This window comes from Pteropus alecto, unplaced genomic scaffold (assembly GCF_000325575.1).
Source record: "Pteropus alecto unplaced genomic scaffold, ASM32557v1 scaffold108, whole genome shotgun sequence".
In the NCBI taxonomy this organism is placed as follows: Eukaryota; Metazoa; Chordata; class Mammalia; order Chiroptera; family Pteropodidae; genus Pteropus; species Pteropus alecto.
The window spans coordinates 431,164-444,904 of NW_006441946.1; the positions used below are offsets into that span (position 1 = coordinate 431,164).

Here is a 13,741-nt window from a genome sequence, read left to right on the forward strand (position 1 = left end):
AGGGAGAAAGAACCTCGCGCCATTCCTCACACCACGAACAAAAATTACCTTGAAACTGTCCACAGGCCAACAAATGCAAAACAAAACTGTACGACTTCCAGGAGAAAACCTTTGTGACTGGCATTCAGTAAAGATTTCTTAGGTAACACCAAAAACTCAAAACCGATAAATTAGACTATATGAAAAAGGTTTTTTAACGTCTGCTTTTTTCAAAAGATACTGTTAGGAGAACAAAAGGACAAGCCACAGGCTAGGAGAATGTAATCACATGACCTGATAAGGGCTTATGTCTAAAATATAAAGAACCCTCAAAACGCAAAAGAAAATACAGCCCAACAAGAGAACGGGCAAAAGACTCGGACAGACCCTTCACCAAAGAAGAAACATGCACATGAAAAGGTGCTTGACACCACTGGTCCTTAGGGAGATCCGAATTAAAGACAGTATGACTCCATTCTCTGCCTTTCAGGAGGGCTAAAGGGAAAGGCTGAGCGCATCGGTGTTGGCGCAGACGTGCGGTGGCTGGAGCTCCGGCACGGCTGCTGGGAGCGCAGAGGGGCCGCTGGGGAGCACGGCTTCACCGTGTCTTAGCGGACAAACGTGCCTGCCAGCCGACCTGCCCGCTCCAGCCCCACGTGTTTACCCACGGGAAATGGAAATGCGTGATCACGTGAAGTCTTGCTTTGAAATGTTCACGGGAGCTTTATCGGTAATAGCCCCAAACTGGAAACAACCCAAAGTTTACCAACAGATGAACAGGAAAGCAAACTGGTGTATAATGGCATGGAATACTAACCAGCAACAAAGAGGAGCGGGCTGTGAATGTCACGAGTGAACCTCAAAAGCAGTGCACCGAGTGAAAGCAGCACTCATCTTGATTGTGGTGATGGCTTTACGGCTATGTACACATCGTATCGAATTCGGCAGAGAAACCAATGAGGAATGGAAGTGTCAGCAAATCAGCCCTAGGATGCACTGAACACTGGGCTTCACACTACAGAAACGCTGGGTACGCTTTAAATGAGCGATGTTTATTATACGTGGGCTATGCTTAACTAAGCTCTATACACAAGCGAAGCACTGGGTATAAGGAGAGAACAAGTCGTGAAATAGCTGTCCAAGAGGGTGACTCTCCGGGGCCACTGCGGGCCATGCTGAGGTCACGCTGGAAGCCCGTGATCATGGACTTAAAAGCGAGACCGAACCATACTGCCGTCCAGTGTTCGGCCACGTACCACGTCTCAAAAACAGGCACGCAGTAGAAAGAGAATTGCATTTAAACAAGTTTGAGGCGGCTGCTAAGCACCTCTGAAGGCAGTGAAGTGATACAGGCGGAGCGAGGAGGTCAGTGGAGGGGCTGACCGACACTGAAGAGCAGATCTGCACAGCGCTCACCCCTTCGGGGACGGGCCTGACACTTCCATGCTGCTCACTGCGCACGGCCCTGCTGGGACGCAGCGTGGCAGCAGGAGGGGCGGGGGCGCGCTCGTTCCATGCCGTGCCTAACCCAGTGCATCTCTCCGTAGTCACCTGAGAGAACACACGCACTCCGCCTGCATTGCTCTGCTCAGTCCCTACAGGCCAACTTGGGGGACCTGCTCCTTCGGCTCGCGCTGCCCACCTAGCCGTCGGCAGTGAGAGTGCAGCCCACCTCTCAGGTCTGCAGTCCACGTGGACGGGTCTTCTGGATTACAACAGGGACCAACTCAGAGGTGGGCTGGGTGTCCCAGAACCCACAAGCGTTTCTACATCTGCTCCGAAGAGAAAGGCTCCCCTCCCCTGTCCACGTTAGGGCCTGCCCGCACGCTTCCCTCTGCCTCGTCGCCCTCCCACCTGGCGTGATGCCCTCCCTGACCACACGCCCCATCCCTGTCCACACCAGTGAATGTAAAGCAGAAGTGAAGGCAGCAAGGACAGGCATGTGGTTCAGGGAAAGGTTCGACACGCTGAATTTTGAGAAGTGACATACACGAGCCCTGCTCTCTTTGAAAAGGAACCAGTAAAGTGGCTTTACCCGTGTCACTGTTCTCAGGCGGACATTCGTACTCTGTGTGGTCCAGAGCCAACGTGCTCATGGCTGTCTGGTCCGACTCCTGTAACTCTGACAGTGCTGCATTCTCATGACTTTTGTCACTGTCACCATTGGCATCCAACTCTGTAATTAGAAAAATTTCACCCCAAAAAGCAGAGTTAGAAGAGTAACTTTCTCTTAAAACAAAACAAAAGCTTATATTTGCAATTACTTCAACTTTAAAAAACTTGATGGTTATTCAAATACTGTCACAAACGAGGACACAAATTTTCATTAACAATTTCTTAAAGATGGATGAAAAGGAAACAAGGATAAAGCCTGGAGCACAAACGGCCCCTCGCCCCACTGGGCTCACCACTTACCCTCCTGGCCGCAGTCTGGGCGACGGCCAGGCACGTGGTCCCAGGCTGCGCTCACACCGCCGTCCGCGGCACTACCTGCCTCCAGATGTAACACAGGCGACCCCCATACTTTTGCATTGGGGTTTAGCTCCGAAACCTTGGCTGTTGGTACCTGAGAAAAAATGTGATACATACGTTTGATACAAATTCCAATCAAATGCTATTTTACGTATCAATTCAGAGTTGAAATACATTTATTTAAGATAATTTATGCTAAAAAGGCTGAGCCGATCTACATGTATTTTGGGGATGAAAGCAGGTGCAGCAGTAACAAAAGGTGCCACACTCGGAACCCAACTTCATTCTCCATTAGACCCCAGGGCCCCACTAAGGACAAAGCTCTCCAGAGATAACGTCATTGACAGATAACAGCTGATCCGATCACCGTCTCTGCTCCAGGCTGCCCGACACAACATGCAGACTTGCAAATCCGAAATGAACATAGATGGGTACAATTTGAAAACAAAGCTCAAACACTCATATATGCAAAGGACGTAGAAAATGAAAGTTCCTTCAAGAACCGAGGTCTTCTGACAGGTCTGTTGGCAGTGGGGGCGGGGGGAGGGGGGCGGCACCTCTGTGACCACTCACTTCCGGGCCTACGGGCCTCCTGCTGTCCAGACAAACCTGGCATTTCTACTCCTGCTCCGTCTGTCCAGAACCCTCTCCAGGGTCGATCTCCTCTGGGACTGGGGTGGCCTTTCTCGGTGCACCTCATCAAACACACGACCACCTCTACTTTCCCTCTCCTCTCACAAAACTTGAGCTGCTCCACAAATCTAAAGAAAAGTCGATGTCCCAAGGACAGCTGCTCCCAAACTAACTTCCGTCCTGCCACCACATCGTTCAGCAAACCCGGCCAAAGTATTTGCCTTTTCCCAGGAATAAGCCTTGACCCTGCCGTGTAGGGGTCAGAGCTTCCGAAGGGAAGGACAAGGTCCTGGTGCCAGGAGCCATCAGGCAGAGGCAGATACCTCCCGACGCTGTCTGCTAATGTGCACAGGGCCCAGGTTAGCCATCGAGGAAAGCACGTGTGAACCGGCGATCTTAAAGAGACAGAATAAATTCACTCTGGCTGAAACGATTAAAGCTGGCAATGAAAAACAACTATTTGTGAAACACAGTAGAGGCTGGTGCGGTTAAAACTATGGTATTTACCTTGTTCGCACCTAGGAGGCAAGAATAATAAACACTGTACCCGCACCACCAGGCACCTTGGTGAGCGCCCCCCTGGAATGCCTTTTGCCTCAGCAGGTGCCAGTGAAGAGGCAGAGCGGAGGGCCCCCCCTTCTCCTTCCGAACACCGCACTCAAGAGGCACCGGTTTTAACCAACCCTCCCTTCTCACCTGACACCTCCATTCCCAGTTCATCCTGGCCGCGGCTTCTGCACAGTTTCTCTGTTTGGCACTGTCATCCAGCTCATCTCCAACAAATGCTTCCTAAATGCTCACTCAGTGCCAGGCACAGCGCCAAGCCATCGGGCTGGGACAAGCAGACACGACCCCGCCATCCCAGCAAAGAGGGCGATGCAGAAGGCACTCCGGCCCGACGGGCACCGCGCCTCCCTCGCGCTCGCGCCTCTTCCCTCTGCCTGTTTTTCGGCTCGTGTCTCCATCTCCTTCCTTTTCTAGCACTTGTGTAGCTGCTGCTTCTAAGGAGAACTGGCCCTTCGACCGCGCAACAGCACACACCAAGCCTTCCCACGCAGCGCTGCCCCCAGGGAACTGACTGCCCGACCTCGGGTCCGGTGCCACATTCCCCCAATCCCCAGCATCAGCTGACGTCGGTCCCTTCCACTCCGAGCGCCTTTCACAGCCAACTGTACTCCATCACCGACATACACTGTCACACTGTGCCCTGGAGGTAAACTGCCGAGTCACGGCTACAGTGCCTGGTCTCTCCACGAGCCCAAGGACTCCTGGGTGTCCATCCTGCTCACCACTGCATCGCTGATGCCCAGCAGTTCTGAACTCAGTACACGGGGGCTTGAGAAATGTGATGAAGGAATAAATTAAGAACATAATAACATAAAATCACATTTTTCACTATTTGACAGCTTGTGTGAGGTTCACGCCACCAGTGAATGTAACCACATCCTTACGTGCTTTGCTTTTTCTGATTTACTACTTCTTAATTGGTACTCAAATCACGTGAAGTATTGGCGACGTCACAGTTTTAAGCAGTTAACTAACCAGTATTCAAGAGATACTCTGAGATGTGACAAACGATGAAAGATGGGAGACTTACAAATAAGAGCTAGCAACACGACAACCAACTCTGGAGAGTGCCGGGTGCCGGGGCAGCCTATGCACTTGCCTGTATTTAATCCTGACAGCCCTATCAGGCGGTAATACTCACTGCCACTTCACAGACAAGGAAACCAAGGCAGAGACGGGTTAAGGAACTTGCCCCAGAAAATGATGGCAATTAGAAAACAGTGCTGTAGTATCAACAAAAAACAAAACACTAAAAATTCATTCATTTCTTGTGATTCGCATAACTTGTATTAAACTTATTTCTTTGACATGTGGTCCTTTGCCTAGTCACATGGAACTCCACCCGATTATGGGCAAGTCACCTTTCACTTGCTCAGCCACTGAAAACTCATGCCTGAGCAATGGTCAGAACCAGAAGTGAGTTGACCTTAATGGCAACATTCTGAAGCGATTTTATAAAAGGACTCTTTGAAGAGTACAGCAGCCACAAATCCTGACACTCTCAAGAAACTCTCCTACCCCCACACGATGCTCCACTGAAAAAAATATTAATAACCTAGCAATTCATAGATGTGCTTTCTCCACATGAGACAGAACGGTCCCACTGACAGGTTACTGAGCAGGAACCACAGTAACTCTCAGAGGAAGGAGAAGGGCGGGTGGAGAAGATAAAACAGGAGAGAGAATGTGAGGAAAGAAACACTTGCGCTCTTCATTTCAAAGTCGGCAGGAACTGCTCCTGGATGTGCCGCTGAGTAAGCTTACTAATTCAGAGCAATTCACTGGCTTCAGAGTCATCAAGTCTCTGCACCTCCGTTCTTGGTTTGTAAAATGGAGTAACAGCTGCTATATAAGATTACTATTAAAACGATGTCTGTCCAAGCACTTTGAAAACGGGAGTTTTGAAAAGCAAAGCACTACCCTTAAACGGAGTGTGTCAGAGAAGTGTGTGTGGGTGTGCCGCATGATGGGGCTGCACCCTTAAAGGGATAAGAGCCGGACAGCAACGGGGCCCGTGTGCACGCTATGCTGACGTACCAAGCACTGGAACTAGCGGCCAACTCTTAGCCATGCCCACTTTCGTAAATGATCATGTACATACGATTTATAGGCCTCATTTTAGAGTGTTTGCCTCCGTAACTACTTAAGGAACAAAACTGATTAACTCGAACATAACTCTAACAAAACACCCAAATGTGGGCATGGAAAAGAAAAGAGAGAGGGTAATGAATAATTTCCTAAATTACAGGACTTAATTTCTACTTGTTTATGTCCATATAACAGGTCTCACCTGCCGCAGACCGTGGCCATACAAAGCCGCGGAAGACAGATTTCACTCACGTACACTGTGTCACCTTTAAACATCCAAACAGATCAAATGCTTGTTCCACCCCAGCAAGGGGCTGGTGGTGGGAAAGGATGAGACCAAGCAGAGCAGCCTGCGAACATGAGCACGCAAGGCCACAAACACAAGATGGGCGAACGAAGCTGCGTCTGACCACCAGCAGCACAGGGTTTAGTGCAGGCCTGAGGTGACATAAGCTCTGCCTTAAACACACCAAACAGTGAATTAAATTCAGCATCTCCAATTTGGAAATGGTTAAACGGATGCTACAGTAACTCACAGCTTTATATAAAGATTCGAACAGCTGCCCATTGTCTAGAATAAACCTTTGTTCATTTTAAGTTAAAAGCAATCAAAGTGAAAGATCAGTATATCCCAGTACATACTAAAAACTGATGAAACATACTTACTAACTGTGCACCTCCATTATGCCATCCCCAAATAACACCATCTTCGGCCATGGGCAGCTGATAAGGCAGCTTTTCCAACCAAAATGAAGCAAACGTGAAGTCCTGTGGCTGACTGTGCAGGTCCCCATCAAGGATCTGTTCATCTTCTGGTGCGTCTCCCATGACCGTGCTAGTCCACGGCCAGCCTCCTGGGCACCCGTGACCAGCCATCAGTCTTTCGGAAAACACCTGACTTGCCAACGCTGCCCCCGGGCAACAGGACAGCTCGTGCACACAGTGGGGGCGCAGTGCCTCTGGTGAGCCCTGCGAGCTCCTCTCCGAGGGGCGCTCAGATCTATCGACAGTGTCTTCCGAGAGTGACAAAACATGGTCCTCACTACCTGTCACTGCTATTTCTCTGCTGTCACCTGGGGTGACAGGAACTGCCAAAAGCACACCTTGAGCGGCAGCTGTGTGCCTGTCCACTCGGGCACAGTCAGCACCAGCTGAGCAGGGGCACCCCGTGAGAGTGTCACATAGCCCCATTTCTCTACATTTCAGCCCTGAACCTCTCACAGAGCCCACTTCACTGGGGAGCGGAGGCCCCTCGGCTGTGGCCATGGCACCTTCTAGTTTGAAGAGGCGTGCACGTCTGCTTGTCCCACGCGCATCTCTGGGGCCGCTGCCAGACTCCCTGCTGTCTTTCTCGCAGTCCAGGCCCCCTGTCCCCTTGCCCCTTCTCAGCTCTGGGCCATGCCCCGCTGACGTAGCCGCACCTCCAGCGCCGGCAAGAGCTTGCGCCCCCTCTGCCCCTGGCACCAGGGCACCCGAACTCCCCTGGCGTCGGGGTGCATGAAGCTCTTCGCATCCGCAGCCATTCGCTCTGTGGGATTCATCACGTTTCTCTATTTGATTTGTTTCAAAATGGGGTACTTTTGTTAGACTGGAACTAACACAAGCCAGAAGATCCTGACCGGGCACCACCTTGCGTTTTAGTGGATTTGACTCCCAGTCCAAGGTTGTTTCAGAGTCTACCCTGACACTCTCAATGTCATTTTTATGTGTCTCTCTGTGCTTAGTCTGTAGCAATTCTTTCCCGGCGTGTTCTAAGCCGTGCGGGTCGCTCCCTGAACCCTTTCCACACGGTTCGCCTTCTGTTTTATGACTCGGGCCTGTGTTGCTCTCTTCCTCAGGGCAGGCGAACCTAACGGCAGAGGACACACAGTCGCTCTGAACACACCCAGGGCTATCACGAGACGCGCCACTCTGGGGTACTGCCTGCGGAGCTTCGGGGCCCTTGGAGTCTGCTGGCTGACCCACGGCCTCGACGGGCACTGTCCGCGGGGCTCGGGTTGAATCACAGCCCCGGGCCAGGGCCTGGCTGGCCCCAGTGCCCGCACACAGACCTACTTGGCTCGAAGACTGCACTGCAAAGGCCCTCTGACCGCGCCCCTCATCTTCAGCCGAGCCCGTCCCATCCTCATGTCTGTAAGACAAACGGTCTTCAGGTTGCAAAGGCACTTCTCCTTTGCTCGTGAGCTGGGTGCTCCCAGTTCCCAGACTACGGTCACCACCAAGCTGGCCCTCCATCGTCACTGGCCCCAGGCGTTCGGGTCTGGGGTCTGAGACTGTTCCCCGGTAATTAGTGGGAACGGGAAGACACTCATTTCCAAGGCCCATTGAAGTGGCCCGTCTTTTTGAGCTTAAGTTAACTCTAGCTAGACTCTGGGAGGGGAGATTCCTGTCTGAGCCGCTACCCTCTAAACTGGAACAATCTCTGTCTTTCAGTGGCTTTACAGAGTTCTTTCCTCCTTCCTCTTCAGAGTCTGAACTGTGCCCTCCACTCGTTTCTGCAGCCCGGGACTCACCATCTCGCCCAGCACGGGGCATGTTGCTCAGCAGGCCACCCTGGGGGCCGCCCACCGCACACAGTGGCACTGAGCTATGGCTCCGTCTTCCAGGCACGGCCCGCATGCGTCCCGGTGAGCCAGGGTCTGCACTGGTCTTGGGGTCAGGTGCTCTGCCAAGGTGGGACAGCGCCCTCCCTCCCATGTGATCCTTAGGGAGCCTGGTGTGAGTGTGTGCCCTTAAAGACTCAGCCTGCGTGTCACCAGTGCTTCCTTTGCAGGCTGGGTCGCTGTCAGTCAGAAGTTCAGAAAGGGGCTTAGCTCTCTCGCTAGAGACGTCCTTCACTTCATGTAGACCTGGCAGGCTGCGTGGGGACAGCAGTTCCTGCGGTGCCTCTAATGCCCCCGGCCCTTGATCGGTGCTATCTGGCAGCCAGGCCCCTCTGCAAGTCCCATCAGAGGTGACAGCTGAGTGACAATCTTCTGCTGCAGCTGCTCCACGCACACGAGCAAACGGCTCATCGTCAACGTCCAGGCCGTCGGGGTCTACCACGCAAATACTGTAAAACTCGCTCTTGCTTGAATTTCTGCAGCGTTTACGACCCACGCCCGCAGGGTCTCCACCCTTCGTCTCCCTACTAGACACAGTTAGAGCATTACTCCCATGGCCACGACCGACCTGAACGCTGACCTCTATTTCCTTCTCTGTTACAGTGTCTTTACAAGTGATGGGGTGATGGCACATTTGTCTATTTACGGGGCCTCCTTTCTGAATGTCCTGGTCACAAGGCCCTGGTACATATGAAAGACACTCGTCTCCGTCAGAGTAAGCACCTGCAGAGAAAGCGGGTGGTGTCCTGTCGATTCCCACACGGGGAGGCGCGCAGACACGGCCACCAGCCTGCTCAGAAGCAACAGTATCTGAATTCTTGTCAGTGTCATCTAAATCTTCATACCCAGTTAGGAACTTATACACTGAAGAGGAAACGGAGTTGAAGGACGGCCCTGCTCTGCAGGCCTCTTTGTGCCCAGCCCCCGCGGACGCCTGCGTCCCCGCGTTAGCTCCGGCAGCTGACCTGCTGGCTCCGCGGTGGACACTGCAAAGCTCCTCGCCCTGCAGGGTATCGAATAATGCAGATAAAGCTTTACTTATCTTGTTATCCGGTTCCTTCTCCTCCACAGATTTTTGTAACAGGCCAGTTTTCTCATTGTCTTTGTCACCACTTAATTCTTTGCTGAAGCAACAACCCATGTTCAAAAGTTGAAACACTCACATAACAATGCCTGTCGCTTTCTGAGCTCCACAAGTGCACCTCACACTAACTCTCTATGGTTTCCAACGAGAAGCCGACACCCAGACACCAAAAATAGCCCCTTGCACAGCAGTCACATGTCCCCGCCACTCAAATCCAAAATCCTAATTACAACAGCCTCTGCCTGACACCATCTTACTCCGCACTCTAAAACTCAAACAGCACACCCAACGCAAAGACTCAGAACAGCAACAAAAGTTTTCATATTCTTTATTCTCATAAACTGAATAATAATAAAAAAAAAAAACTAAATTATCATCCCAGCCAGAAAAAGGAATTTCAGACTTCTGCTTTTTCTATAGTGTTTCGGCATTCTCTGAATTATATTTCACAGGATGGTGGCAACCAAAGAATTTAATTTGTATAGTTCACAAAGAAAAATGATAATAGAAATTTAAGTACTTATAGTTGTATCTAATTTTCTGCCTTTGAGAAATAACGTCTGTGGGTGTGGGTGCGGTATGGTGTCTATTAGAAATCCATGTTGAAATGCTTCTGGGGTGAATGGCACTTAGGGATTTATTTAAAAAAGTAGATACATCATAACATTTTTTGAAGTGTATACGTAGAGGGGAGAAAAAGATGAAACAAAGTAGCAAAACATGAGAAGTAACATCTAGTTCATGATAGGCACTGCACACTGGGTTCTTTTTATTCTGGTCTACAGAGGTCTGAAAATTCTAGATCAGAAGAAGGGTCCAATACCCGGGTCCCTTGGAGGCTCCTGAAGCCCTTTCTCACACGGGGTGAGCAGTCATCCTACTACATTACGCAGGTCCTACCCTTACGGGCCTTAAAACTTCCGGGATAAAACTTACTTGTTAAAACATTTAGTCAAGTCATACGGAATGTAATTTCCTAAATAAACTTTAATAAACAGTTATAGCCAAGAATGCCTGTGAAGGCTGTAAAAACCTTCAGGATAAGCAGAAAGAAAAAATGTACTGGAGATGACTTTATTACTTTTTAATTGTGTGCCTTCATATATACAACTGTAGTTTTAATAGTTAAATTAATTTCAGTCACTCAGATGATGCAAATAGTTGCCAAACGGCTGACGAGAGTTGGGTTTTGTTTTTGGTATTATTTTCTATTTGATCTTTCTCCTTTTAAATAACAGATACCAAAGAGGAAGTATCTCAATGAGTTTGGACTCTGCAGCCAGATTGCCTGGGTTTAAATCCTGGTTCTGCCACATTCTAGTTGACTCATCACAGAAAATTACTTAAGCCTCTCCAGGGCTCAGTTCCCCAGTTAGGGTCACTTTTGGTGCTCATGGATCTGTTAGGCTTGTAAATAATTAGAACTCAAATTTGCGGAGGGCGGGGAGCAGGACAGGTATAATAAATGTGATTGATTTTACCACTGGATGAGTGCAAGCCCACTTCTGAATTACTCAGATTTTTATCTGGCCATCACTATGGAGGTTCCCCTTGGACTCATACCGCATCCAACCTTGGCGGAAAAACTAACCTTTAAAGAGCCTGATTCCTAAGTCAGACTGCTAAGCACCCTCCCTGCCCATCACAACTGCAGGCTGCCGAGCATTCACACTTGAGAACCGTGGCGCCAGGGAAGACATCCACACTCTTAGGGGTGCCAGACACAATGCCAGTGAGAAAAATGTTCAGAGAAACACCACTGATAACAGCAGGGAAAAATAGACAATTTAGATGTTTCCAAAAACCAAATGGCTAAAGAAATGATGTATTAGCAACATAAAGAAAACACTACAGGGTCTACGGCCATGCCACCCTGAACGCGCCCAATCTCGTCTGATCTCGGAAGCTAAGCAGGGTCAGGCCTGGGAGACCACCTAGGAAAACCTGGTGCTGTAGGCGTTAAAAAAAAAAAAAAAAAGAAAGAAAGAAAGAGAGAGAGAAAACACAACAGGGCAAGTACAACAGGATATATAGATGAAATCATGCTATGTGGGAAAAAATGAAATGAAATACATATATGCTGATTACAACGAAATATGTTTGTAGTCTTTAACAAGACTTTTATCTTCTGTAAAGATGCTTGAATTTGTTACAAACAAAGTTTTAAGTGATACACATGTTGGAGCCAAGATGGTTTCTTATAGTACCTTCCCACTCAAGGGTCCTCGGAAAACCTAAAGTGTGCAACACCCTGTAACACTGGTGAAAAAGCACAGCCCTGACTTACAACACCGGGTGTCAGAGCTGTGACCCACCCAAGGGGCACAGGGCATCGCGTCAGCAGGGTAGAACAAAGAACTCGCCACGTGACGCTGCTATAGGACATCGACTCTTAAAAATAACAAAGAAAACATGTGTAGGTAGTACGAGGTGGAAATTATTTCTCCACAGAAATGAAACATTGAATCCTGGCTCAAGTGTTTTACTTTTCTAGATAGGTCTTATCTCAATTGTCACCCACAAAGTAATTTAAAAAACAGGCAAAAAAAACCCCCACAGAATCCAAAATCTAGGTTTATGCCCAACAATAGGTATTATTTTAGACTGCAAATCAACCATGGAGAGGAGGGAGATTTGTTCTTAAAAATACATTTTAAAACTCCCTCAATGATTTCTGTACCATTTCCCTCTTAGACTACTAAAGGTCTTATATTTTTATTTTAAATTACTTGAAATATTATAAAATTCATTTTTTTAAAAAATCAATGTAAAATATGATAAGCAAAAACTCCTACGTACATAATAGAATAACAACAATGAAATATAATAGTTTGGAGAGATCTTTCAATTTTTTTAAATTCCTCCTTATTAAAAGATCAATAATCTAATCCCCTCCTTTAATTTCTAAATGAACTACTTGTAATTTGGAGGAATAGAGGAGGTTTACTATAAATTGTGATATTACTTTGAAAATCTTACTTTTGCTTTAAAAAAAAAGAGTTTGTTTCTAAATTTTGTACAGGATTTATAAGATCACTTACAAGACTACCAAAATAAATCTGGAGTGGCTCCAAGTACACCTGATATACGGAGACACACACGGTGTAAAGGATTTAAAAACCAACAGACCTCCACTTCCTTATTCTTTCATTAATCACAGCTAAAATGTGAAACCAATTTTCTTACAGCTTACTAAGACGTGCGCTTTAAAAAACACAGATACCAATATGTAAAACTAATCCAATATATACAATAGATTACCAATGAACCATTAAAAACACTGTGATGAATGTCTGACATCAAGGTAATAGACAAGGCACACTGCCCTCTGCAGAACTATGCACATGACACATGCAGAAGCCAGAAGAGGGCATACAGCACTGACACCCCCTGTACCCGGCTGGAACCCCCAGAAGAGGGCGTACAACACCGACCCCCACTGTACCCGGCTGGACCCCCAAGCCTCTTTTTTGAAAACATCAACATTTTCTAATTATTTTACAATAAATATCTGTTATAAGAAAATATCTGTGAGCTTTTGCTGTGACTTATCTCAGAACTAAATTACCTGACTCAAAGCGGGGATGGAGCTCGTCTGAGAAGTGGTCTGAGATATGGGACCATTCATCTGCAAGATTGAAAACATCAAATACCCCATCACTACAAGGTAAAGAAATGTATTTTTAAATCACAGTAACTGAGCAAAACAAAACCCACTGAGAAAAGCACATTTTTACATGACAAAGGAAACTGAGGGATGTAGAAGCCTTGAAACTTAAAATATTTTGATACTCTGACTGAATACCATAAGTAAAATTCCTTGTAGTTTCAAGAGGGAAAATTAAGAAACTTTGGAAAGTTACTAATATTTAGAAACTTTAAATATTATTGCTTAACATGATAAAATGATACATTAATGAAAGCAGTCAAAATAAAAAATTTATACTGTAATCCAAATTAATTCCTTAACTACACACCACTGCAATGGCTACAACATTACAAAAGTATAAATCTCTGCCTTCTTGGTGATGTAAACCCAAAGCTTTAAGTATCTAGTACTATTAACTGCCATTTGTTTTCTCTATCACTTAGTACTTAAGTTTACTCTAACCCACCCAGAGATGTATACAGAATATAACACCTATACTTAGGCCACAAGAGATGCCAGTGTGCCTGTTCTGACTGAGGCGCTGAGTCCAGCGCAGAGCCTGTGGTCAGAAGCGGAGGGAGGCGTGCGGGCCGTGCTGGCGGGGCGCACGCGGCACACTCACCAGATGCGCGCCGTCTTTCCCTTCTTGGACTCTCTGGCCCTGCG

At 47.9% G+C, this 13,741-nt stretch overlaps 1 protein-coding gene across 1 annotated transcript in view; it reads right to left on the reverse strand.

Annotated features, from left to right (window-relative positions):
* The window catches only part of LARP4B (La ribonucleoprotein domain family member 4B), a 41,408-nt gene extending 27,673 nt beyond the window's left edge, over window positions 1-13,735 (reverse strand). Inside the window, exons 1-4 of the mRNA XM_015594814.1 lie at window positions 13,698-13,735; window positions 12,995-13,054; window positions 2,395-2,545; window positions 2,015-2,155 (exon numbers count right to left, since the gene is read on the reverse strand). Coding sequence (XP_015450300.1) covers window positions 2,015-2,155; window positions 2,395-2,545; window positions 12,995-13,054 — 352 coding nt within the window. The 5' untranslated portion in view covers window positions 13,698-13,735. The remainder of the gene's footprint in view (window positions 1-2,014; window positions 2,156-2,394; window positions 2,546-12,994; window positions 13,055-13,697) is intronic.
* Between the last annotated feature and the right edge of the window lie 6 nt (window positions 13,736-13,741).